General features: G+C 47.4%; 1 protein-coding gene across 3 annotated transcripts in view; it reads left to right on the top strand.

Annotated features, from left to right (window-relative positions):
- The first annotated feature begins 242 nt into the window (after positions 1-242).
- Positions 243-23639, top strand: part of SMARCAL1 (SWI/SNF related, matrix associated, actin dependent regulator of chromatin, subfamily a like 1) — a 68222-nt gene continuing 44825 nt past the window's right edge. The window contains exons 1-7 of one of the 3 annotated variants that reach the window (XM_045033163.1): positions 243-349; positions 6029-7024; positions 9708-9758; positions 10896-11156; positions 12207-12257; positions 18129-18312; positions 20923-21073. In XM_045033163.1, the coding sequence (XP_044889098.1) occupies positions 6118-7024; positions 9708-9758; positions 10896-11156; positions 12207-12257; positions 18129-18312; positions 20923-21073 (1605 nt within the window). In that variant the 5' untranslated portion in view covers positions 243-349; positions 6029-6117. Of the gene's footprint in view, positions 350-4638; positions 4741-5779; positions 5836-6028; positions 7025-9707; positions 9759-10895; positions 11157-12206; positions 12258-18128; positions 18313-20922; positions 21074-23639 lie in introns of those variants that run through there. The other 2 variants (XM_045033164.1, XM_045033162.1) reach the window with 2 other exon arrangements.

Raw genomic sequence — 23639 nt, 5'->3', positions numbered from 1 at the left:
ACTGTGCAAACACACTGCTGCATTCTGAGTAGCCTCCAAGTGATGCAGCAGCAGGCACCCTAAATGAGAGTTATACAAAGAGGGAATGACTGAGCCTTGTGATCAATGCTGCTCTTTCATCAACCAGAGAAGCTGCTGCTAATGACTTGGAGATCTCCTCCCACCTTGGCAGGCGGTGTGTCTCAGCTGACCCTGCTGGGCTTCCAGCTTTCTGTTGTTGTATCTGTGCTCCATAAACTTATAAATGGAGGTGGGAGAGTAGCTGGAAGCTGAGCTGAAATCTCCAAGGGAAAGGCTGCCTGAGAGCTACCAGCAAACTGCTTGCAAATGGCAGTTCATTTCACAACAGGTCTGTTCCTTGCACTCTCTGTTTGTTTCTCGTGCCTCACTGGAGATGCCTCATACAGAGTAAATGTCTTAACGTTTGACTGTATCTCTGCTTGACACTGCAACCCCAAGCAAATGCTCCTGTTTGGATCTGAACATTTTTGCAAATGACACTCGTGTCTCAAGTAGACATCACCCTCGGGAGGTCAGAGAGAGCCTCCTCCCCCACAAATAAGGGCTTGTTTTCCCTTTCCCAAGGCCTCTTTCCACCACTGACACAACCTTAAGTGCCCCTCACTAGAGAACTGGAAACAAGTAGCCCCATGAAATGCCAAGGTGGCTGGGTACTCTCAGGCTCTGCTCTCGCTCTGGCCCATAGGTGGCACTGGGATACAGCCTTGCTTAGGGCAATAAAAAGGTCTAAGGCTTGAGCTGCATGAGACAAAAAGAGTGTCTGTCATTTGCCTCTTTCTTCCTCTGCAATATTGCCACCAGGAATCTGCCAGCACACAGCTGGGGGTGCAGTAATTATAGATGGGCTAGAACCAAGTCCCTAGCTCTGAGCATCCTTTCCCGCCACAAAACAGACAGACAAAACCCCAGAGAAAGAGTTTGGAAGCTGGAACCAGATCCAAATTTTGCAGTTTGGGTTAATCTATTATGTGTATCTCTGTGTGTACATTTGTGAACAGGCAGATATGTATGTATCTCCATGTGCATGAACATATGCATGCAAAATGGTGAGTCATCATGGGGTTGTGTGTGTACACATATTCCGTGTGTGTTATCTAAGGGATAGTGCATCGTGTATAGTGCATTTATGTTTGTGCAGAGAAGTGTGTGTGTGTGTGTGTACACACACTGCCAAATGGATGAGTGAACTCCTATGGCTTGTGTTATTTGTCATGCTGCACCTTATTGTTGTTGATTTCCCCGCTTTTTTCAGGCTGACGAGCTCCTGACTATTGATGGCCGCTTCTTTTTAATCAAGAAGTAATTTAAGGTTTAATTACAAGTAGGGAGATGAATGAATAGATAATAATTTATAAAACTGCCAGCTGGCTTCCCTGCCCCCATCCTATGGGCCTGCCAGGTGGGAGAAAACTGCATGTGGAAACATGGTGGATCATGGGCCTCACGCTCAGCATTGTGGGACAGAGACAGGGGGCAAGGTGAGAAGGGCTGAGATTAATGGAATCATTTAGTGTAGTTCCCATGTTATATGCCCACGTTAGTCCTGCTAAGAGGACACAACATAGGCTATTCAGTATTGGTATCCCCACTCAATCCAGTCCTCCTACAGGAACTGCTTCACTGGGTTCTCATGCATAACGAATACAGTGAAACAATGTTTCTCTACTTTTTCACACCGGGGATCCTTTATTCAACATCCAATGTTTTTCCAGCTTCCATGGCTCTAGGGTTAGAAGGGACCACTGTGATCATCTAGTCTGCCCTCCTGCATAGCTCAGTCCATGGGACTTCCCTGAATTAATTCCTGTTTGAACTGCTTCAGCACTTCACGCTGGGATACAGACTCCCTTATACTTTCTTTTCTCCAGTGTGAGTTTCTCTCTGTGTCCTCCTTTCCTTCCCACATTCCTACACTGTTCTCTCTCCTTACCATGCATGTTGGCAAATACGTCATTCAGCCTTATCTATAGCCTCAGTGCTATACAAGTAAGAGTTAAAAATGTGTCCAGGATCACAGTGCTAACACCATATACGGTAACTTTTGTGTGTGTGTGTGGGGGGGCTGATTCCCCACTCTGACACTTTGAGTGCTGAAGGTGGGGGCCTGCAAAGATTCTAAAAATTAATACTGGCCACCAGCTAATTAAACAACATGTGCACAAACGTCTTAGGACACAAAAATTCAATCCTGTTTTTAAAAAAGGTAAATTTTATTAAAAACAAAAAGAAAGAAAATACATCTGAAAACTCAGGCTATTGCTAGATTTAAAAAACCCAACCACTTACAAGAATTAAGCATCAAGAATAACTTGCTTGAGGTCCAGCTTAAAGGTTACCAGCAAAACAAAAGCACTTGGGGTTAGCACAGAGGAGTCCACAAGCCATAAAAAAATAAGAGATAAACCTAATTGCGTTTTCCTAGACACTTCCTGATCTACTTGCATTTCTGGGGTTGTAAATAAGTAGTTTCTAGGTATGATTCTGATGATTTTTTCATACCTGACCCCAAGCTTCTTACACCATAGTCTCTGCCCTTTTCACCTCTCCCCAGAGAATAACAACAGACAGACAAAAGGGGAGTCTTTATTTCAATTTTAAAAAAGTTCTAGCCTTTCCATCAGGGCTGGCTCCAGGCACCAGTGCAGCAAGCAGGTGCTCGGGGTGGCCAACGGAAGGGGGCGGCACATCCAACTCTTTGGCCGCAATTTGGCGGTAGGTCCCTCTGTCCCTCTCAGAGGGAAGGACCAGCCACCGAATTGCCGCTGAAGAATGAAGCTGCTGCCGCCGATCATGGCTTTTATAAAAAAAATTTTTGCTGCTTGGGGCAGCAAAAACACTGGAACCAGCCTTGTGTCCCATTGGCTCTTTTGGCCAGATGCCCATTCACTTCCTTTTATCTATGCATAGCACCAAGACTTTTTAACCCTTGACAGGTAAAGCAAGTAGTGAACAGCTACTAAGAGGGATTTTATAGCTAACTGGCTGGATGGGTGTCCATAAAAGGAAGCTATTACTGCCTTCCCCCACCCCCTTCATTTATCACAGTGCGTTTTGAGAGGTTGACAGAGGGTGCTTGACCTTGAAGGGTCAGGGTGTGCCAGGAGTGGGGGAGTGAGATTTTCTTTGCTTTAGATTGTAATTTGCAGTGTTGTCCTAGCTGTGTTGGTCCTAGCATATGAGAGAGACAAGATAGGTGAGGTAACCTCTTACTGGACTAACTTCTGTTGGTGAAAGAGACAAGCTTTGAGCTACACAGAGCTCTTATTCAGGTCTTCTGGTGAGGCCTCGGGTGAGGCTGGCTGCCAGGGCCGGCTCCAGGGGTTTTGCTGCCCCAAGCAGCAAAAAGAGAAAAAAAAAATCCACGATCGCAATCTGCAGCTCTGTCGCCGCCGCTTCAGTCTTCGGCAGCATTTCGGCGGCTGGTCCTTCGCTCCGAGAGGGAGTGAGGGACCTGCCGCCAAATTGCCGCCGAAGACCCGGACGTGCCGCCCCTCACCGTTGGCCGCTGCAAGCAGCTGCTTGCTGGGCTGGTGCCTGGAGCCAGCCCTGCTCGCTGCCAGAGAGCTGGGGGTGTGCTTCTGAAAAAAACCTGACAAAAGCTGTGTGTGTAGCTTGTAAGCTTGTCTCTCTCACCAACAGAAGCTGGTCCAATAAAAGATATTACCTCCCCGACCTTGTCTCTTAGATTGTAACAATATTTCCAAAGCTTTGCAACCCGCTGATTGCCTTTCCTTCCCCCCGGGGAAATGTTATGATCTAAGAGACAAGGCGGGGGAGGAAATATATTACTCTTATATTTGCACTAGGGTGGGGTGGGGTGGACATTACACACAATTCGCAGGGTGAGGAAGGCAGATCCCATACTGTTATTAGCAGGGCCGGCTCCAGGCACCAGCGAAGGAAGCAGGTGCTTGGGGCGGCCAGTGGAAAGGGGAGACATGTGCTGGTCTTTGGCGGTAATTTGGCGGCGGGTCCCTCAGTCCCTCTCTTCCTCTTTGAGCTGCTGCCGAATTGCCGCTGAAGAATTTTCATAGATTCATAGATTCTAGGACTGGAAGGGACCTCGAGAGGTCATCGAGTCCAGTCCCCTGCCCTCATGGCAGGACCAAATACTGTCTAGACCATCCCTGATAGACATTTATCTAACCTACTCTTAAATATCTCCAGAGATGGAGATTCCACAACCTCCCTAGGCAATTTATTCCAGTGTTTAATAAATGAAGCGGCGCGACTGAGCTGCCGCGGAAATGCCACCGATGGGCTTTATCTTTTTTTTTTTTTTTCCTCTTTGCCACTTGGGGCAGCAAAAAATCTGGAGCCAGCCCTGGTTATTAGCAACTACACACTACTTGTGCTATTATTAATTATATTACATGGGTGAAACTGAGGCATGGAGGGAGATGATGCCACTTGGCCACTCGGTCAATGGCAGAGCCGGGTGGAGAACCCAGGAGTCCGGCTGCCTCTCCCCCGCCCAAGGTGTAAGCTACTCGCTAGACTACCACTAGTGACGTGACCTTGGGAGACTACATCTCCCATGGTGCAATGGGACTACAATTCCCTGCATGCAGCGCGCGCTCCGCCGGCTAATTCCCCCCCCCTCCCGGTGGGGCGATGCCTGCTGGGAGTTGTAGTCCGGACAGATGCGCTCCCCTGACGGGGGCTCCGCGCCTCGCTCTGCGTTGGGATCGGGCTGGAGCGGCCCGGGTGCACGCGCAGGTACCAGGGCTGCGGCCGCCGTGGGGAGGGGCGTGTGGCCCCCCTCGGCCATCTAACGCCGGAGGCCTCGGAGCAGGCCGGCTCCGGGACAGCTGGGGCTGAGCCCCAGTATCTGGGGGTGGACGGGGGGAGCCCCAGTATCTGGGGGTAGCGGGCAGGGCGAGCCCCAGTATCTGGGGGTGACGGGGGGAGCCCCAGTATCTGGGGGTAGCGGGCAGGGCGAGCCCCAGTATCTGGGGGTAGCGGGCGGGGGGAGCCCCAGTATCTGGGGGTGACGGGGGGAGCCCCAGTATCTGGGGGTAGCGGGCAGGGCGAGCCCCAGTATCTGGGGGTGACGGGCAGGGTGAGCCCCAGTATCTGGGGGTGGACGGGGGGAGCCCCAGTATCTGGGGGTAGCGGGCAGGGTGAGCCCCAGTATCTGGGGGGAATGGAGGAGCCCCAGTACCTAGGGGGGGAGCCCCAGTATCTGGGGGTGGTGGGCAAGGGGAGCCCCAGTATCTAGAGAGGGGGTGAGCCCCAGTAGCTGGGAGGGATGAGGGGGGTGAGCCCCAGTAGCTGGGAGGGGTGGGTGAGTGAACCCCTGCAGTGGAGGGGTGAACCCTACTAGCTGGGAGGGGTGGAGGGTGAGCCCCAGTAGCTGGGAGGGGTGGGTGAGTGAACCCCTGCAGTGGAGGGGTGAACCCTACTAGCTGGGAGGGTGGAGGGTGAGTCCCAGCATCTGGGAGGTGTGTGGGAGTGAACCCCTGCAGTAGAGGGGTAAGCTCCAGCAGCTGGGAGAGGGTGGGGTGAATGAGCCCTAACCCTTGAATTTTCCAGAGGAAGGGGCTGAATTGCTACCTGTAGCTATGGGAATGCCATTGGTGCTGGAAGTGTAAATTTTCCAAGGCAGAAGGTGACCCCTTGCCTTGCGCCATGGATTACGGGGCTCAGTTGTGTTTGCCACTTGCTGCAAGAGGCTGAGCTGGAAGGATGAAGTGTGGTCATACAATGCTTTTTATTTTCCTTAGGCGTCAAGGCCCTTGATTTACAGGCTAGTTGCACGGATGAGAGATTTCTTCAGTCATTTTTTCTGATTGCATCCACATAGGGCTGGCGGTATGTTGTTCAGAGCTCTAGGGGAGGTCGTGGGCAGGGACTCAGCTGGATTTCCAGGATGTGCACAAATCTTGGAGGGGTTGAGGAAAGACTTTGGCAGTTGGAGTGATTGGGGGTGGTTTTGTTGTTCTCCCCCCCCCACCCCCCGGTGCTTTACCAGACATCTTTGTTTTGTGTTTTGGGGTTTTTTTAGGTTCATCTCCAGTCCTGTAAAAGGACCAGTTGGATTCCTCGCTAATATTCAACACACAGGTTTCAGGACTATCATTTTAATTGTGGAAGATGTCACCTGGCCTTACGGAAGAACAGAAAAGAAAAATTGAGGAGAACAGACAGAAGGCCTTGGCTAGGAGAGCAGAGAGACTAGCAGCCCAGCAAGGAGGGCCTGGTGGGCTCACTAGCCAACCATCCAACCAGCAGAGTCCAGGCTATCGAAGAAACGTGGAGCATCAGTGTGTGAAACAAGAAGACAATCATGTTAAGTTCATTAGCCAACACCACCAGACTCCCAATAGCCATGTGGCGCAGAAGAGCTATGTTCATAAAGGATATAATCACTTTAGCGCACCCCAGCAGATGGCTGGTTCATGTGACGTGCAACAGGAGAATTGTTCAGAGGGCTCAAACCAACATTCGTGGAGTCAAATGTGCAGCACTAAACAGTCCCTCCCGATACTCCAGAATTCTTTGAGTTATTCCCATCAACATTATTCAGGTTCTGAGCAACCCAAGTACCACCCACCATTCAAAAAACCTACAGAACTTTCTCATCCTAGATTAACTGCTGATGAGCACCCTGATGATGTTAAAGGTTTACAAAGTCTGAACAGATCTGCCAGTGGACACGTTGACATGAAATACATGCCATCACCGAGCAGTGCAACCCTGAGTGATTCTGAAATGTCAACAAATGCAGGGAAACCAACCTGTGGGCCCTTCCCCAAAAAGGATAGCATCTCACAGTTCTGTGGCACTATGCGGCCACCCACTCCGTTGAAGGAGGGTAAGATGCAGAAGGTGGCCAGTGCTGGTGGTGTGGGCTCTACCTTGGAAGTATCCTGTCATAGAAAAGTACCCAGTGTTATCAAAGGAAGGTGCGTGAAGCACAGAGAAGACCGATTCCGGGTTGAAGTAGGCTACAATGCAGAACTTGTCGCTGTGTTTAAGAGCATACCTAGCAAAGCTTATGGTAAGAAAACATATAACAATTTCTTAAGGTTGGTTTATGCCCCTGTTATTGTTAAGAAAAATCAGTATATCAGTCTCTTTAAGGAACTGTACAGAAATCGCCTTACCCATCACAGAAATGCAGCTGTTTGCAGGGGTGGAATATGGCAATGATGTTGTATATAGTTTTTAAGGGGGATGTGAAAAGTAAGGCAGTTGAAACAAGAAGAATTCATTTCCCCCCCCCGCCCCCCCGCCTGTATGAAGAGTCACCTGAGATGTTTTGTGACTTCAGGCCGTCAGAACTAGAGCTGGTTGGAAACTGGATTTTCCACCTTGCAAAACATTTTGAGCTTTTGGAAAAATTATCCTGATTTGGGATTTTTTTTTGAAATTTTTCACAAAATGAAATTTTTAAAAATAAATTATTGTGTGAGTAAATCAAAATGTTTAATTTCAGTAAATTTGAAATGTGTCGATTTTGACCTTTTTAAAAAAAATATTTAAAAATACATTTTGAAATGAAAAGTCACTTTGAAACAAAAAAAATCAAAGTTTTTCGTTCCAAAAATGTCAAAACAGGATGTTTTTCCATGTGTTTCAAAATGAAATTTCATTTAATTTGCTATGATCGTGGGGGCGGGGAACAGTATTTTGGAAATTGGTATTGGAGAAATGGTCAGTTTCAGTTGTTCTTGGACAGTTGGTTGACTCATAGTCTTTAAGGTCAGAAGACCATCATGATAATCTAGTCTGACTTTCTGCACATCACAGACCATAAAACTTCACCCACCCTCTCCTGAAATAGGCCCATAACTTCTGACTGAGGTACTGAGAACCTCAAATCTCAATTTAAAGACTTCAAGTTACAGAGAATCTACCATTTACTCTAGTGCAAACCAGTAAGTGACTCATGTCCTGTGCTGCAGTGGAGGGCGAAAACCCCCTAGGGTTTCTGCCAATCTGACTTGGTGAAAATTGCCATATTTGGGATCGGGAAGCAATCAGTTAGCCCTGAGCATGTGAGACCCACCAGCCAGACCCCTGGGAAAGCATTCACTCTAGTAATTCAGAGCCCTCCCCATCTAGTGCCACATCTCCGCCACTGGAGACATTTGCTAACAGCAGTCACTCATGGACCATATGCCATTGTAGGCAACGTCATTATACCATCCCCCCTCCATAAAGTTATCAAGCTCAGTCTTGAAACAAGTTAGGGTTTTTTTGCCCCCACTAGTCCCTTTGGAAAGCTGTTACAGAACTTCATTCCTTTGATGGTTAGAAACCTGCATCTAAGGCAGGGGTGGGCAGACTACGGCCCGGGAGTCGTATCCGGCCCTCCAGACATTTTAATCTGGTCCTTGAGATTCCGCCAGGGAATGGGGTCCGGGGCTTGCCCCACTCCGCACGGCTCCCAGAAGCAGCGGCATGTCCCCCCTCTGTCTCCTACACATAGGGACGGCTAGGGGGCTCCACACGCTGTCTCTGCCCCAAGCGCCATCCCTGCATTTCCCATTGGCCGGGAACCACAGCCAATGGGAGCTGAAGGGGCAGCACCTGCAAACAGGGCAGAGTGCAGAGCTGCCTGGCCGTACCTACGCATAGGAGCTTCTGGGAGCTGCTAGAAATAGCACCGCCAGGAGCCAGCACCCATGATCCTCTCCCATACCCCAACCCCTGGCCCCAGCCCTGATCCCTCTCCAGCCCTCTGAACCCTTCGGTCCCAGCCTGGAGCACCCTCCTGCACCCCCAACACCTCATCCTCAGCCCCACCCCAAAGCCTGCATCCCCAGCTGGAGCCCTCGCCCCCACCCCCGGCACCCCAGCCCAGAGCCCCCTCCCGCACCCTGAACTCCTCATTTCTGGCCCCACGCCAGAGCCCGCACCCCCAGCCAGAGCTCTCACCCGCTCCTGCATCCCAACCCCCAATTTTGTGAGCATTCATGGCCCACCATACAATTTCCATACCCAGATGTTGCCCTCGGGCCAAAAAGTTTGCCCACCCCTGATCTAAGGCTATGTCTACACTGCACTTTCGTCAGTAAAACTTTTGTCAATCGGGGTGTGAAAAAAAAATACTCCTCCCCCCCCCCCCCCAACTGACAAAAGTGTTACCACCGAAAAGCAGAGGTGTGGACAGCACTTTGTGGGCAGGAGACGTTCTCCTGCTGCTGAAGTTACAGCCCCTTGTTGGGGGTGTTTTTATTTTGTCAGCAGGAGACCTCTCTCCTGCAGACAAAGTGAGGCTATGCTGCGTACCTTACAGCAAAAGGGCTGTAGATGGCTCATGTGTATCCATATGTTCTTGTGCCCATATTGGCCCTTAACTCAAGTCTGTAATCAGCACCAGTCTAACCCTATGGTCTCCAGCCGTCCTAGTGTCCTCTAGGTTCTCCTCCTTAACATCCAAGGGGGCTCACAAATATTTGTTCCCACCCTTATTTGCAAAACCCTTTGTCCTTTTCAGTCAGTGCTGTGATTTACTTCCACACTCCTCTCATATTTGTGTGGATGTTTGTTTTGCTATCCCACTGCTAAGTCTTCCTGTATTTCCAACTGCCCTACAGTTGTAATAACAATGCACAGTGCTTCTGACAGGTACTTGTGAAGTGTCTGCATAAACAGACCAGATTCTTTTTAATTACTAAGCCTTTAACAGCAGTTTGTTTCTATTCCCAAATGACTCAAATTCTGTCCAATTTCAGATCCTGCTACGAAGATTTGGAATTTTAGTTTAGAAGACTACAGAAGTCTCAGTAAGTGAGCAGACCTATGGAGTGATATGCAGGATCAAAGTCCCTCTCTCTCATCTTTGCATGATTATTGTTGGCGTGTTATTGCTTGAAGTAACGATGGAGCAGCACGGTTCAAACAGAAAACCCATTCTCCAGGCATGGGGCTTTTGAGGGTCTGCTGTGAGTCTCTGAAGTTAGTTAGAATTAACTGGGTTTCCAGGTGTACTCTAAATGCTAAGTATATGCTTTCTGTATCTTAGGGGCGAACAAACCACAGTATATGGTTGAGTTCATGCAAGTAGTTCATATGGGTTCATGCAGAGAAAGTGAAAAGATTCCAGAAGTGCAGCCTGGCTAATACTTTACTGAATGATTTACTCTGATGCCATCTTTTTAAACAGCAAACTTACTGTAGGTTTCATGAAGCTGTTTCTTTTCCTGTTTATTGGGAGTGTGGGAAGTGAAATGGCATGATCTTCTTGGCTTTGTGAGGTTGCCATTGTGGTTGCCTCAGAATTTGGAATATCAGGGGATGGTTTTCTCCGTTGTGGACTGAGGAAGATTTGAGATGGTTGCAGCCATTCATTTCCGGTGGGCTTTTCAAAAGCACGCAGTCTTGATCCAACTTTGCTTTCCTTGAAGTCAATGGTAAAACTGCTGTTGATTTCAGTGGGAGCAGATTTAGGTCAATGCTTTGGGAAAAGTCCACCCTTCGGGCCTAATTTTAACCTCCCATGCAGATTGCTGTATATTTAAGCGCTGGCAGGTGCCTCTCTTCTGTATTTTATACTGCGTAAGCAGAGTCCACAGCTTACAGTCTAAATAGACCATTTAAAAATAGCACATTGCCAGCTCTGCTGCTCTTCTGTTCCCATTGTCTGCTCTGAAGTGGGAGAGTGGGTTCACCCTGCTGCTGCACCTCACCTCAGCTCCCTGATCCTTGCTCTGTATGGGACAGGGCCAGCTGTCCCCTTTTAGAGGAGTGTGGCCGGCTCTGCTGATCTCCTTTCCCTCCTCGTCCCAAAACATCATCCTGCACCTTTTGTCTGGGTTCAGTTTGGCTCCTGCTCTTTCTGTCCCTCTGGGGAATCAAAGTTTTCATGGTCTGCCCAATTTTTCATTTATTCTTTCCCATAAAGCCATTATTTTTCCCCCTAGTGGAAGCAGTGAAGCCGCTTTCCTCAGTGACTTTGGTACCATTTGAAGAGATGGCTGCAACTGGCCCAGCCACGTGTTCTCAGTCTGTCAGCAGCGGGCCCAGCTTGAAATCCTTCTTAAAGACATTCAGCAGCTGGAAGAAACCCTCTGCCACCGTCAGGGGGAAGTGTGTTCTGATCTCGCGCTCCCGGTTTGAGGTTGAGATTGGGTATGCTGCAGAAATTATTGAAGTGTTTAAACAGATGAATTCCAGGAATTACGGTGAGTCTCTGGTTTAATTGCTGCATTAATGTAGTGGTGTTGTTGGTGCTGGCTATATACACTAATGCTTATGAAGTGCTTTTGCATTGCAAGATGAAGGGTCGTATACAAGACCAAATCTGCTCTGGACAGGTTGAAAGGAGAGGATCTGTGTCAGGGAGGGTTTTGGTATCTGTAATAATGCTGGGATACTTAAACATTGTGCCCACTGCTTTGCTCTGTGGCAGCATGAATGACTCCTCCATTTTGTTCAGAGACAAATTCCAAAAACTATATTTCGATGCTGGTTGTGCTGAATTTGACCAGTGGTGCCCAACCTCTGCATCTCCCCACTTAATTTGTAGTTTTCATAATCAAAAATGACAGAACGGGTCAATGTGGAAATGTGCATGAGAATGAACTAGAATTGGTTGAGTTCACCAGCAGCCATGCTAATGTTTAGGAGGAGTTCTAATAGCACTCAGAACTATAAAGGGAGTTAAATATCCCCATCCTCACTTTACAGACAGGCAAACTGAGGGACAAAGAGGTGAAGTGACTTGCCCAGTGTCACGGCAGGCCAGTGACAGAGCGGGGAGGAGAACCCAGGCCTCTTGACCCACAAGCCTGTGCCCAGTCTGCTGCATCATGCTGCCTGCGGATCAGCTTTTTACTCACCCTTGACTTACAGGAACATGCAACTGCTGCCAGAACAGCAGTCCGAGTTTGGCCCTGGCATTGTACTTTGGGTACCCATGAATGAGGCAGCCCTGCAACTAGCTATTACTCTCTGAAAGTCAGCTGGGGTCTAATTGTCCATGTACTTTGCTGAGAGCATACGCTCCCTTCCTCAAAACCATTTGGTTAGCATGGGATAGCAAGGTGTTCTAAAAAAAACCAAATAGATGGCTGGCCAAGGTGGAACCTGTTTCAAAGCAGTTGTGAAATAGAGAGAATATTGAATGCTTCTGTCACTGCATGTTTATGGAAGAGTCAGGTGGTGGTGTGATTTTTTTTTTTAAACATCCTTTCTAACAACATTTGATTATTTTATTATTGTGACCCTTACAGACATGAAGACCAGAAAATGGAGTTTCCTGCTGGAAGATTATCCAAGGCTAAGTGAGAAGCTGCATTTTCCTAGTGGGGTCTGTTCTCTTGGGACGGTGACCGAATTCTAATTCCATTTCTGGGGATAAGTGGGGATTGAAGTGGTAACGAACTCCCAGGCTGGCTGTCCTATTGCCCATGTCAAATAGATTTTTGTGTGGGTTACACAGACCCAGAAACCTGGTTGTAATGTGTGTGTATATTAGTAATAATTATGGTAGCCTGTCAGAGGCCAATTCAGGGCCCCATTGTACGAGGTGCTGCACAAAGGCATACGCAGATGTGATCTCTGCCAGGAGTAGAATTTCTATAGTTTTTATTTCATATATTTTTACTGTGTGTGATGATAATTATGAAAGTTAATTAATAGTGTGTGTGTGTGTGTGTGTGTGTGGTGTCCTACAATAACTTACTCTCAGTTCTAGAGTGAATTAAACAATGGAGAGAGAATGACTTTCCTCACTATCTCCCTCCTTCCCCAGATCTGGTCGCAAGATGGAACAGGGGCTGCTGGCCCTTCATGTCCATCTCTGCAGAATTCTGGGTCACTAGAACTGTACAGTTGCACTCCTAGGGTACGTCTCCACAGCAAAGAAACACCTGCGGCTTGGCCGTGCCAGCCGACTCGGGCTGTGGGGCTGTTCTGTTAATCTGTAGACTTCTGGATTCAGGCTGGAGCCCAAGCTCTGGGACCCTCTCACCCCACAGGGTCCTAGAGCTTGGCCACCAGCCCAAGCCCAGAAGTCTACGCAGCAAAGAAACAGCCCCGTAGCCCAAGTCGGCTAGCACAGGCCAGCCGTGGGTGTCTGGTTGCTGTGTAGAAATACCCTTCGTGTCTTCTACCCTGGCCTGTCCCTAGCAGGGCCAACGAGAGCGGGGGGGAAGCCAGTACAAATTACTGGGGCCCAGTGCTTCGGAAGGGGGCCCGGTGGTCCGGCTTCCCCGGCTTCGTCGGTCCTGTTTAGCTGGTCCGCCCATGACGGGGGGCCCGAAAAAATTTTTTCACTGGGGCCCAAACCCGCTCTCAGCGGCCCTGGTCCCTAGTTCCCCACCCTCCTCCCTTGTGCTGGCTTATTCTGCAACTTGCTCACAGTCACCCCAACCCGTGGTGAACAAGGGATGTGCGTGCATGAGTGCTCTGCCCACACCCCTGCAAGTAGCCCATTGCAGAACTTAAGTACTGTGTTGAATATTGTGCTGGTGATTTTCACCTTCTGAGTTTTTCAGATCAAGTTTGCTCAGTTTATAAGTGAACTGATGATTTTTCTAACTGCCAGTGTCAGAACCATAGTCTAGGTGCTGACTGTCAAGGTGGATTTGTTCAGCTTTATACGGTACGACTAGAAATGAAGTCTCTGTAATCGGAATTCAGCCAACAGGTTTGTAGTTGATGTACAAGGCAGACTAGAATCCAGGTTGCTCTCCTATGGCTGTGTTGACTGCTGGGCAAATGAGACCCTGCTTGTTTCAATAAAGTGATCACAGGCAGGCTCCCACAGAGCAGTCACATCCTGCATGTTTTCATTTTCCTCTGAAAAGCCCAAATGCTAAGATGATGGGCACTTAACATTTTTTAAGTAAAATATGTTGAGTGAGAGAGCATTGTTCTTCTACTTATAAGTATGCTCCAGGGGTAGTCTATAGGCACAACTTTCACTTCTGGGCACAATCAGACATGTGGGCTCCTCTCCCTTTGCACCCATGTGTGTTGTTGAAAAAATTCTCACCCACACAGCAGGGTGTAAAATTGTATTTCTTTTAAAAAATGTATACGCTTTGCAAATAGCTCTCTCACAGCAGTGTGCTCCCAGCACGTCTGCTTCTTAGTTATGTGTGTTTCGTTAATGTCTGGAAAGTACTTTGAAGATGAAAAGCGGTGCATAAGCACTCAGTGTTATAATTATTACTTATCATTCCATTCTGCTTGCTGTGGGCCCTCATACTTCCTGAAATATAAGGCTGCAGAGTTAGAGCAGGATAAGCTTTAGAAGGAAATTGCAAGATGCCCTATAATGGTGCTATAACACTGTTGTGGAGGATTGTACAGTCATGGTCCAAAATCCTGCAGCTTAGTGCTGCTCTAGTACCGTACACCATTACAATGGGTTAATGGAACATTTTTAATAACTGAGTGCCTGTATACTCTAGTGAGGAGTGCGTTAGAAATACTAATAGTAATCAAGGAGCTGGATGCTGGATGTAGCGTTGGAGGAGAGGTCGTTTTATGGTGGTGAAGAGGCAAAAGATTTTTGGGTGAGCAAGCCTTCATTCTGAAACTACCATATAAAGACCAGTATAAAAACAGGACGGGAGAACAGAGTTACACAATGGAGGCTAGTTGAGGATGCCCGGCATCTTGCAGGATTGGGCTTGTGCAAAGGTCCTGATCTTGTCCTTGATGAGCAGTTCCTGCTTGATGCTGAGTTTGCTCGGTCTTTTCAGTCGGCTGGCTTTGTTGAGGTATGACGGCTTGCACCACCTTGGAAGAAGCATTCAGTGTCTTGCAGGGCCAGGTCCAGGGAAAGTATGGGCTGGATGAATGGACTACAAGGTGGACAGAAAGCTGGCGAGATAATCAGGCTCAACGGGTAGTGATCAATGGCTCCATGTCTACTTGGCAGCTGGTATCAAGCGGAGTGCCCCAAGAGTCGGTCCTGGGGACGGTTTTGTTCAATATCTTCATTAATGATCTGGAGGATGGCATAGATTGCACCCTCAGAAAGTTTGCACATGACACTAAACTGGAAGGAGTGGTAGATACGCTGGAGGGAGGGATAGGATACAGAGGGACCTAGACAAATTGGAGGATTGGTCCAAAAAAAACCCAGTCTGATGAGGTTCAACAAGGACAAGTGCAGAGTCCTGCACTTAGGGTGGAAGAATCCTATGCACTGCTACAAACTAGGGACCGAGTGGCTAGGCAGCAGTTCTGCAGAAAAGGACCAAAGGGTTACAGTGGACGAGAAGCTGGGAATGAGTCAACAGTGTGCCCTTGTTGCCAAGAAGGCTAACGGCATTTTGGGCTGTATAAGTAGGAGCATTGCCAGCAGATCGAGGGACATGATCATTCCCCTCTATTTGGCATTGGTGAGGCCTCATCTGGAGTACTGTGTCCGGTTTTGGGCCCCACACTACAAGAAGGATGTGGAAAAATTGGAAAGAGTCCAGCGGAGGGCAACAAAAATGATTAGGGAGCTGGAGCACATGACTTATGAGGAGAGGCTGAGGGAACTGGGGTTATTTAGTCTGCAGAAGAGAAGAATGAGGGGGGATTTGATAGCTGCTTTCAACTACCTGAAAGGGGGCTCCAAAGGGGATGGATCTAGAGACTGTTCTCAGTAGAACCAGATGACAGAACAAGGAGCAATGGTCTCAAGTTGCAATGGGGGAAATTTAGGTGGGATATTAGGAAAATCTTTTTCACTAGGTGGGTGGTGAAGCACTGGAATGGGTGACCTAGGGAGGTGGTGGAATCTCCATCCTTAGAGGTTTTTAAGGCCTGGCTTGACAAAGCCCTGGCTGGGATGATTTAGTTGGGGATTGGTCCTGCTTTGAGCAGGGGGTTGGACTAGATACCTCCTGAGGTCCCTTCCAACCCTGATATTCTATGATAAAGGCCTCTGTGGATGGAGTCCTAGGAGAACACTTGTGAGGGGTTTGCAGCCCTCTCATATGCACCTGTCCAGAAGCTCTGTCCCTCTTCACTTACCCCAGCAAAAAATTAAATATGGCTCGGTGCCTGTGGCTTATCTTCTGCAATGATTTCCCTTTGTCAGGAACTGTTCTGAGGGGCTAATATCTATTTGCCCAGTTACTCAGTCATCTTTAGGTAAAAGGTCACTTCAGTCAAAAATGACTCTTGGATGAATCACGCTGGCTGCAGACGCATCCTAACGATTTTTCTAGCTTTTCTGCAGAACAATAGCATCAGAATGACCATGTAGAAAATTGTAGCAATTATAGTAACGCAGTAAGTAAGTTTGTGAGTGTAATAAGAGGCTTTTGATATACTTAGTGGGAGAGATTTCCCGCTATTGAAAGAGTATAGAGTAAACTGGAGAGCTGAGGAAATTCAGACCATCACACAAGCACAAACTGAAATCCTTTCAAATATGGATTTTTTTACTTGTGTAGTAGGAATCCAGTCTGCTTCTCTGCTCTAGAGAGAACTGAAACTAAAATAAAAATCTGCAGTCTGGAGGCATATTTGGTGCCCACACAGTTGTAATACATAAAATCAGTGAGCACAAATTTAAATTTGAGGAGCTCCATATGTTTGTACAACTGGAAGTGTTCTGTATTCCCTCCCACCCCCAATTTCCTAGTTTAGTCGTTTCAAAATAAAGAGGTGCTTTCAGAAATAACGGAGGCTGTATGTGCACTGCACACATGCTTGGTATAGCGCCGTGTGTGGGTATGTGCGCGTGTGTTTGGTATAATGCAGAAATGTGTTCTGATTTCTCTAAGTGGTCAAAAAAAATTGTGGTAAAAATCAGTTTAAAATGTGCGCTAGAACCAAGAAATTGTGTTAATTAATTAATTGTATTAATATTATTAATTCTTAATCATTTTTTCTTGGAGTAAAAAGAGTTTTTCACTTGGCTTTTATGTGGGAGAGGGAACGGAGGGGTGTGAAATAAGGGTGTCTGAAAATTGAATGCAATGAAATTTTGACCACCGACTTGTGGCTTTAAAAGATTAAACCCCAGATGTTTTTTGCACCAGGGATATGTGGGAGCTTGGTACAGCATCGGATAAAGGTTTGTGTTGCATATCATTGCAAATTGATGTATGGATGAAGGATATAAATGTTCTGATGTTTAGTGATAGTTGCATAGCAGAGAGTAAAATCCGGTACAGCTTCCCTAAAGATATGGTATGTCCATGCATTAAAGAATGATTTTTAAAAGCCCTGGGATGTTGCTTGAACTAGGCTTCAAAGCACAGTCCTGGCCTAATGTAGTTGTAACGTCTTCTGTGAAGTGGTTATGAACCAAAGTCATGGGCAAGTTCAAAAAGTGTAAAATTGGCAAAATCTCTCTCCCAATCCTGAAACCCGCCTAGAACCGCCCATCCTTTATTAGATCAAGCCACATCTTTCTTGAAACTGGTTACTATTTATTTATTAATTATTTAATACATGCAGCGTGGTAGTACCCAAAGGCCCCAGTCAGATAGCAATTGTGCTTGGGGCTGTACAAACACATACAGCCTGAAGACAGTTCCTGCCCCAGAGAAGTTCAGATGAGTGACTCACGATGGAGGGCAGCCGCAATCCAGTGATATGCAGTTTTTACGCAGGGATACATTGACAAGGAGAGATTTTAGGCTGAGGATGTGACCCTGTTCAGATAACAGCAGTTCACATCAGTTCTGCTCAGATAATTGAGGAGGAACTCTCTGCAGAGGGAGGCCCCGGGGGTCTGCTACTTCAGAGTTCTGAGGCAGCACGAGATCAAAACCTCTGTTCTACAGTAATTAGGGGGACTCTGTTATTCAGTAATAAAAACAAGGATTTGAACAAGGTGCTGTAGGTTGCCTGTGGGGTAATCTGTGCCCTGGCTGTTAAAATAAATTATTAAACACTTCCTGTTCACACTGGACTGGGGACCGGTGCTAGCAGCAGTTCTCATGGGAAAACAGGGTCAAGCAGCGCTGTGCTTGGCAACTGTATCTGCACGTGTGGGTAGCTAACAGCCCAGGGTTCAAAAACAGATTTTAGGTAACCTAGTTGGGCCATCCCCATTGGATCAGGCAAGGCTTTATTGAGCTGTTTCAGGCCAAGCGTAGTATCCTAATGCTGGTGGGGCAAAATGTCCACCTGGCACTAGTGTATATTCCATATGTGATCCCCATTCAGCTAACAGGGTTTGTTCTTTTCAGTGGAAGCTGTACAGCGCCTTCCGTCGGTAGAGGTGGAACCGCTGCCCAAGCCAGTAATACAAGCCTTTGCTGCCCAGTTTGCCGAGCCTGCCTTGCGTGTCTCAGACATTCCTGAAGCTGACCTTTCGGCGGTGGATTCCAAAATTGTGATGAGCCTCATGCCCTTTCAGAGAGAAGGCGTGAAGTAGGTCCCATTCGTATGCCATGAAGAGCTAGGTCTGGCATTTCCCATCAGCGCAGTGTTTGCATTTTTTTCTGTGACCCATCAGAGATGGGCTTGGATCCAAATTTCACCAAAGGGGTGCTGGGCTTTAGTACAGACTCCATTCGTCTTTGAATAGAAGGGTAATGAAGCCCATGACACATGCCTACCCAGTATGTATCCAGAATTTCTGAGGATGACTTGGGAAGGAAATCACATTTACCAGGGCACATGATAGTGTGAAATATTTCCAAGTCATGTAAATCTGTCCCTTCGGCACATCTTTGATTTGCCTCTCTGGGCTGAGTATGTGCACATGCATCATTTGCTTTTCTCATAAATTCAGCCTGTGTACCCATGTGCATTAGCTGATGTTTTCTTTCTTTCTTTTGTTCTTTCTTACAAGCTGCACATATCTGTAGGGGAGCAAAACTGAATCCAAGGAAGGTTTAAAACAACTGATTATATGTGGAGGAAGCAACTTAAATTTTTTTTTCTCATTTTTGGTCACTATTTATTAGTATCAAGCAGCAAAATGTTACAGCTAAATCCCCAGCCCCTGATATTAGCATAAGGCTATTAGTAGTTTTTCTAGTCTGATCAGGGTAAACTCTGGAAGAGTAGGTGAGTATTTAGTAGTATCATGGAAAGAGCAGATTCAAACATCTCTAATAGTCTGGTTCAATCCTAGCAAAATCAGAGTAATTCAGAAGCAGGACTGAAATGGTTTCTTTGACCACTCTGTTTTGTCACTGTACTGTAGCACGCTGGCATCTGTAAATCCTAAGATTGCATATTTGTTGCTCAGTCTCAGTAATGCCAATGGAAGTGACCTATACACTGAATGGAGAATTTGCAGTTCAGAGCCTTCTGTAATACCCAGTACAATCGAATGGCCTAAGAACAAGGCTTCATCTTAATTTTTGGTTCAAGCAATGATGGAATAAAGTGAACATCTTAATCATTTGGGGCCCAATAATTAGGCAGGCAAAAAAAGAATTTGAAGAACAACTAGCAAAAGACACAAACTAACAGCAAAAAAAAAAAAAAAGTTTAAGTACATCAGCAGCAGGAAGCCTGCCAAACAATCAGTGGGCCCGCTGGATGAGTGAGGTGCTAAAGGAGCACTCAAGGAAGATAAGGCCATTGCAGAGAAGCTAAATGAATTCTTTGGTTGTTAGCCAAGATGGTCAGGGATGCAACCCCATGCTCTGGGTGTTCCTAAGCCTCTGAGGGCCAGAAGCTGGGACTGAATTACAAGGGGTGGATCGCTTGCTAAATTGTCCAGTTCTGTTCATTCCCTCTGAAGCATCTGGCACTGACCACTGTCACATGGCAGGATAGTGGGCTAGATCAGGGGTCCCCAACGCAGTGCCCATGGGTGCCATGGCGCCCGCTGGGGCGTCTAAGTGCGCCCGTGTACTGTCTGGGAGATGAGCATCCGCCGAAATGCCGCCAACAAGCTGCGTCATCCAGAGGCGTTGCTGCTGAAATGCCACCGGTTTTCGGCGGTATTTCAGTGGCAATGCCTCTGGATGATGCTACTTGTCGGCGGCATTTTGGCAGTGACGCCTATTGACGTTGCCGCTTGTCGGCGGAATTCCGGCAGATGCTCGTCCGCCGCCATGGTCCTCCGTGGCTCGTCGTCTGGCACCCACCGGACGAAAAAGGTTGGGGACCACTGGGCTAGATGGACTGTTGGTCTGACCCACTATGGCCATTCTTATGTTCAACGTGATCTCAGTGGGTCCATAAAAGTGCAATTCCAAAGTGAAAAGCATTGATGCAAAAAAACTGTCTGTGTGTCTTCAGAGCCCTGTCTACTGATTTTAGTGACTAAAGTAAGTTTCTTACACCTGCAGACCCAGCACAGCTAGGCTGTGTGAATGGGATATCTTTCCCCCTTCTGCACCCTCAGTTACATTGCTTACTAAGTTCCAGTCAGCTAAACCTGTGGAAATCCACTGGAGACAATGGGACTGCCCAGTTGTCATTGGAGGTAGAATTAGAAGGCACTGGGGCTGCACAGATGTTGCTGGAGGTCTCATTTGGACTGCAGAACCTTTACTGCTGATAATGCTGCTTAAGAAGGAGAAACTTCAGCTTGACTCAGGCTGAGTTTTTCAGGAGCTGGGTGGAATGAATTGGTTGGTCAGTCCAGTTCCCACTGCACAAATGCTGGGCTCACAAAATTCACCATGACAGTTGGGACTGACTGCCCCCCTTTGCCGTCTCAGCAGCGAGAGACAAAGGGTTGCATAGACCGGGGAGACTGGACTATCTGCTCGTCCTGGAGATGGTCCTTGTCGGTCAGGTTGAGGCATCTTGGCAGGACTGCACAGGGAAGCTTGTGTTGCCATTGTCTGCACTGTGCCAGTTGAGAGGCTAAACAGAGGGCTTCTGTCTGCCGGATTGTCAAGTTGCCACTCTAATGTACTTTAAAAATAAAACCAAAGTGGCTGCAAAGGAAGCCGTTTGCTGTTTCCCTTCCCTCTTCTTTGGCGATGAGCTTCTCAGACTGGGGAGGGATTGTGCTAACCTTGGCTGGGAAGACGGGGAAAGGAGTCACCCTTCTGCCTTGTGTTCTTTCAGTTTTGCCATCTCCAGAGAAGGCCGTTTGCTTCTTGCAGATGACATGGGCTTGGGGAAGACTATCCAGGCTATCTGTATTGCTGCATATTACCGAAAGGAGTGGCCATTGCTGGTGGTAACACCTTCCTCAGTGAGATTTACCTGGGCAGAGGTACTGTATATTTAAATAGAACTTTTGGGGGCTCATCTGTGGTTTTTTGTTTGTTTGTTTTTTCTTCTATGAGGGGTGGCAAAACTGCCGTCCAGTTAGAAAAATAAGGGGAAAAATAGGAAGAGATGAGGTTCCCTTATCCCCTGTAATTGCAAGAAGCTGATCATATGACACATGCTCGCCTGAGTCTAATGGATGATCCTCATTCTGTGTTCCAGAGGAAGGTTAGGGAAAAGATCTTTGACAAAATGGCCTGAAGGAAAAATTCCTCTCTGACCCCATATATGGCAGTTGGTTTAACCTTGTGCATGTGAACCAGAATCACTGTAATTAAGCATCTTAATTTCATTAATGCCCAAGACACCATTGGTATCCAAGCAACTGTCCGCTTCTTTTGAAACCTACCAAGGTGGGTTCTATCAGTGTCTCAGCCGCTACAGAATTCCAGATGTGGAAATTCTGCCCTATATGTTCTGCAATTTCCACTGACCCCAGCAAGCCTTTTTCAGGGCAAAATTTGGCCCATAACCCTACTCTACAAAACCCTCAAAATTCTTTGATATCATTTCCCTCCAAGCTGCGTGGTCGCGTGGCTTCCCAGGAGTGATTCAAGTGCCGCCCACGTCCGGCAGCGTGTGTTCAGGTGCCCCTCACCCCTGCTGCTTTGCAGCCATGTTGCTCCTGTAGCTGCTTCTGGGACCCTCCTGCTGGCTGTGCAGAGTGGGAGGGAGCGGGGTGCTGATGTCAGGGTGTTGCCCCCCCCCCCCCCGCCCCGCCCATCATCTCCACAGAACAGGGAAATGGGGACAAGGCTCAGGACTCGGAGCAGGAGAGAGCTGCTGCGGTCTGAGGTCCGGTGAGTGAGTGCCTTAAAGAGACAGTGCATGGTCTCTGAGAGTTCCCCAGCAGCCAGCTCACACAATCTCTGTTACTCACATTCACACTCTGTCTCTCCCCCTGCCCATGCACCCCATCTCTGCAGAGTGCGGGAGGGGAGACAGGGCTCAGGAACAGGAGAGCTTTCAGTGAGTGCCTTTAAGAGACAGTGCACGGTGTCTCACAGAAACTTCCCCAGCAGCGCGCGCGCGCACACACACACACACACACACGTTGTTGTTGTTGTTTTCTTCTTCTTGGTACTTCCTGCAATGCACACATATTCTCTCTAATTTTATTCTTTCAAAGTGGGCTCTTTTAGTTTTTTGGCTGGTCTATGCATTTCATAATTTTTATTTCTCTTTTACACTTAAATTTAATTCTTTGAGTAGTGAGTCCTAAAATGTCTAACCTGTCCTGGCTGGAGTAATTATCCCTATGGTAACTTTTAAAAAATATTTATTGTATCTAGGTTTTTGTTTCTACTGGCAGCACACGTCCACACAAATTACCTCGGTGCACATAACGAAATTTATTCCGCACATGGATGGAAAAAATTAGAGGGAACATTGGTCAGGACCTGGAGATGGACGCTCTCAGGGATTGGAAATACACATAATTGAAAGAAAGCAGGGCTGCAGGGTCTGTCCTCGGAGGGCAATTACTGTGCAATTAAACAGCCTGTGCTAGCAAGGTGATTTTGAGGCATACTGTCCTTAACTGTGAAATGTTCATTAATGCTGGGAGAAAGTGAAGAGTAGAAGCGCTCAGGCCCTTAGGCTAATAAGTTTGATGCCTGACTTGGTGGGGTTCTTTGTTCAGTAGCTCACTGTGCTGATGGCCGTAGAGTAAATTGATTGGATTTTGTTGCGTGGTGGGACCTTAATACTACAACAATTTGTTCTCTTTTTCCCCTGCCAATGGTATAACAAAGCACCGGGCAGTCAGCCGAGCTACGGAAGACTAGATTTTTGCCTGGTGAATGAGGGAGTAAAATTACTTATATTTGGGATATGGAGGAGAAGGCAGTGGCGGTATCCTTCAGAGGCTGATGGAGATCGGGGCCAACATTTTAAAAAGTGGCTATTGCTTTAGGATATCTCAATTTTTGGGTGCCCAGCTTGGAATGTCTTTGGTCCTGATTTTCAGAAGGGCTAAACGTTTGCAACTCTAATCTTGTTCTGGATAGGCTCTTATACCCGCACGCATCACCGTGGTATCTGAGCACCTTCCGGTCATGTATTAACAATTCACATGGTTTTTGTTCTCTCATCCTTTCCTCAAGGGGAGAAGTGTGTGCAGTGGAGCATTTTATTAGTGTAGATTTAAAAAAACAAGTAAAAATCCATGTAACTATGTGTATATGTTAGAGAAGGCAAGGTCAAAATAATTCACCTTGCACTTTGAGTGGAAGGTGGTGAGTTTTTTGTGATAGTCTTTAGTTCCTGGGGGAATTTATTCCATAGTCTCAGACCAGCCCCCGAGAAAGCTCTGATTATCTGTGGCAGAGATAGCTTTACCCTTTATTGTAGAGAGTTCCACTGTGCCAGAGAAGTGCAGTGTTGACCGTGGTCTTCATCCTGGAGCTTTAGGCTCTTTTAGATAGGATTCAGCCCTCTGAGTGCCTTGAAGTAAGGACTGAGACCTTGAACTTGAGTCGATATTCTATGGGGAAACCAGTGTAAGAACG

The sequence above is a fragment of the Mauremys mutica genome, chromosome 10 (assembly GCF_020497125.1).
Source record: "Mauremys mutica isolate MM-2020 ecotype Southern chromosome 10, ASM2049712v1, whole genome shotgun sequence".
In the NCBI taxonomy this organism is placed as follows: Eukaryota; Metazoa; Chordata; order Testudines; family Geoemydidae; genus Mauremys; species Mauremys mutica.
The sequence above is the reverse complement of the archived record's forward strand: the minus strand, read 5'-3'. Positions and strand labels throughout refer to the sequence as shown.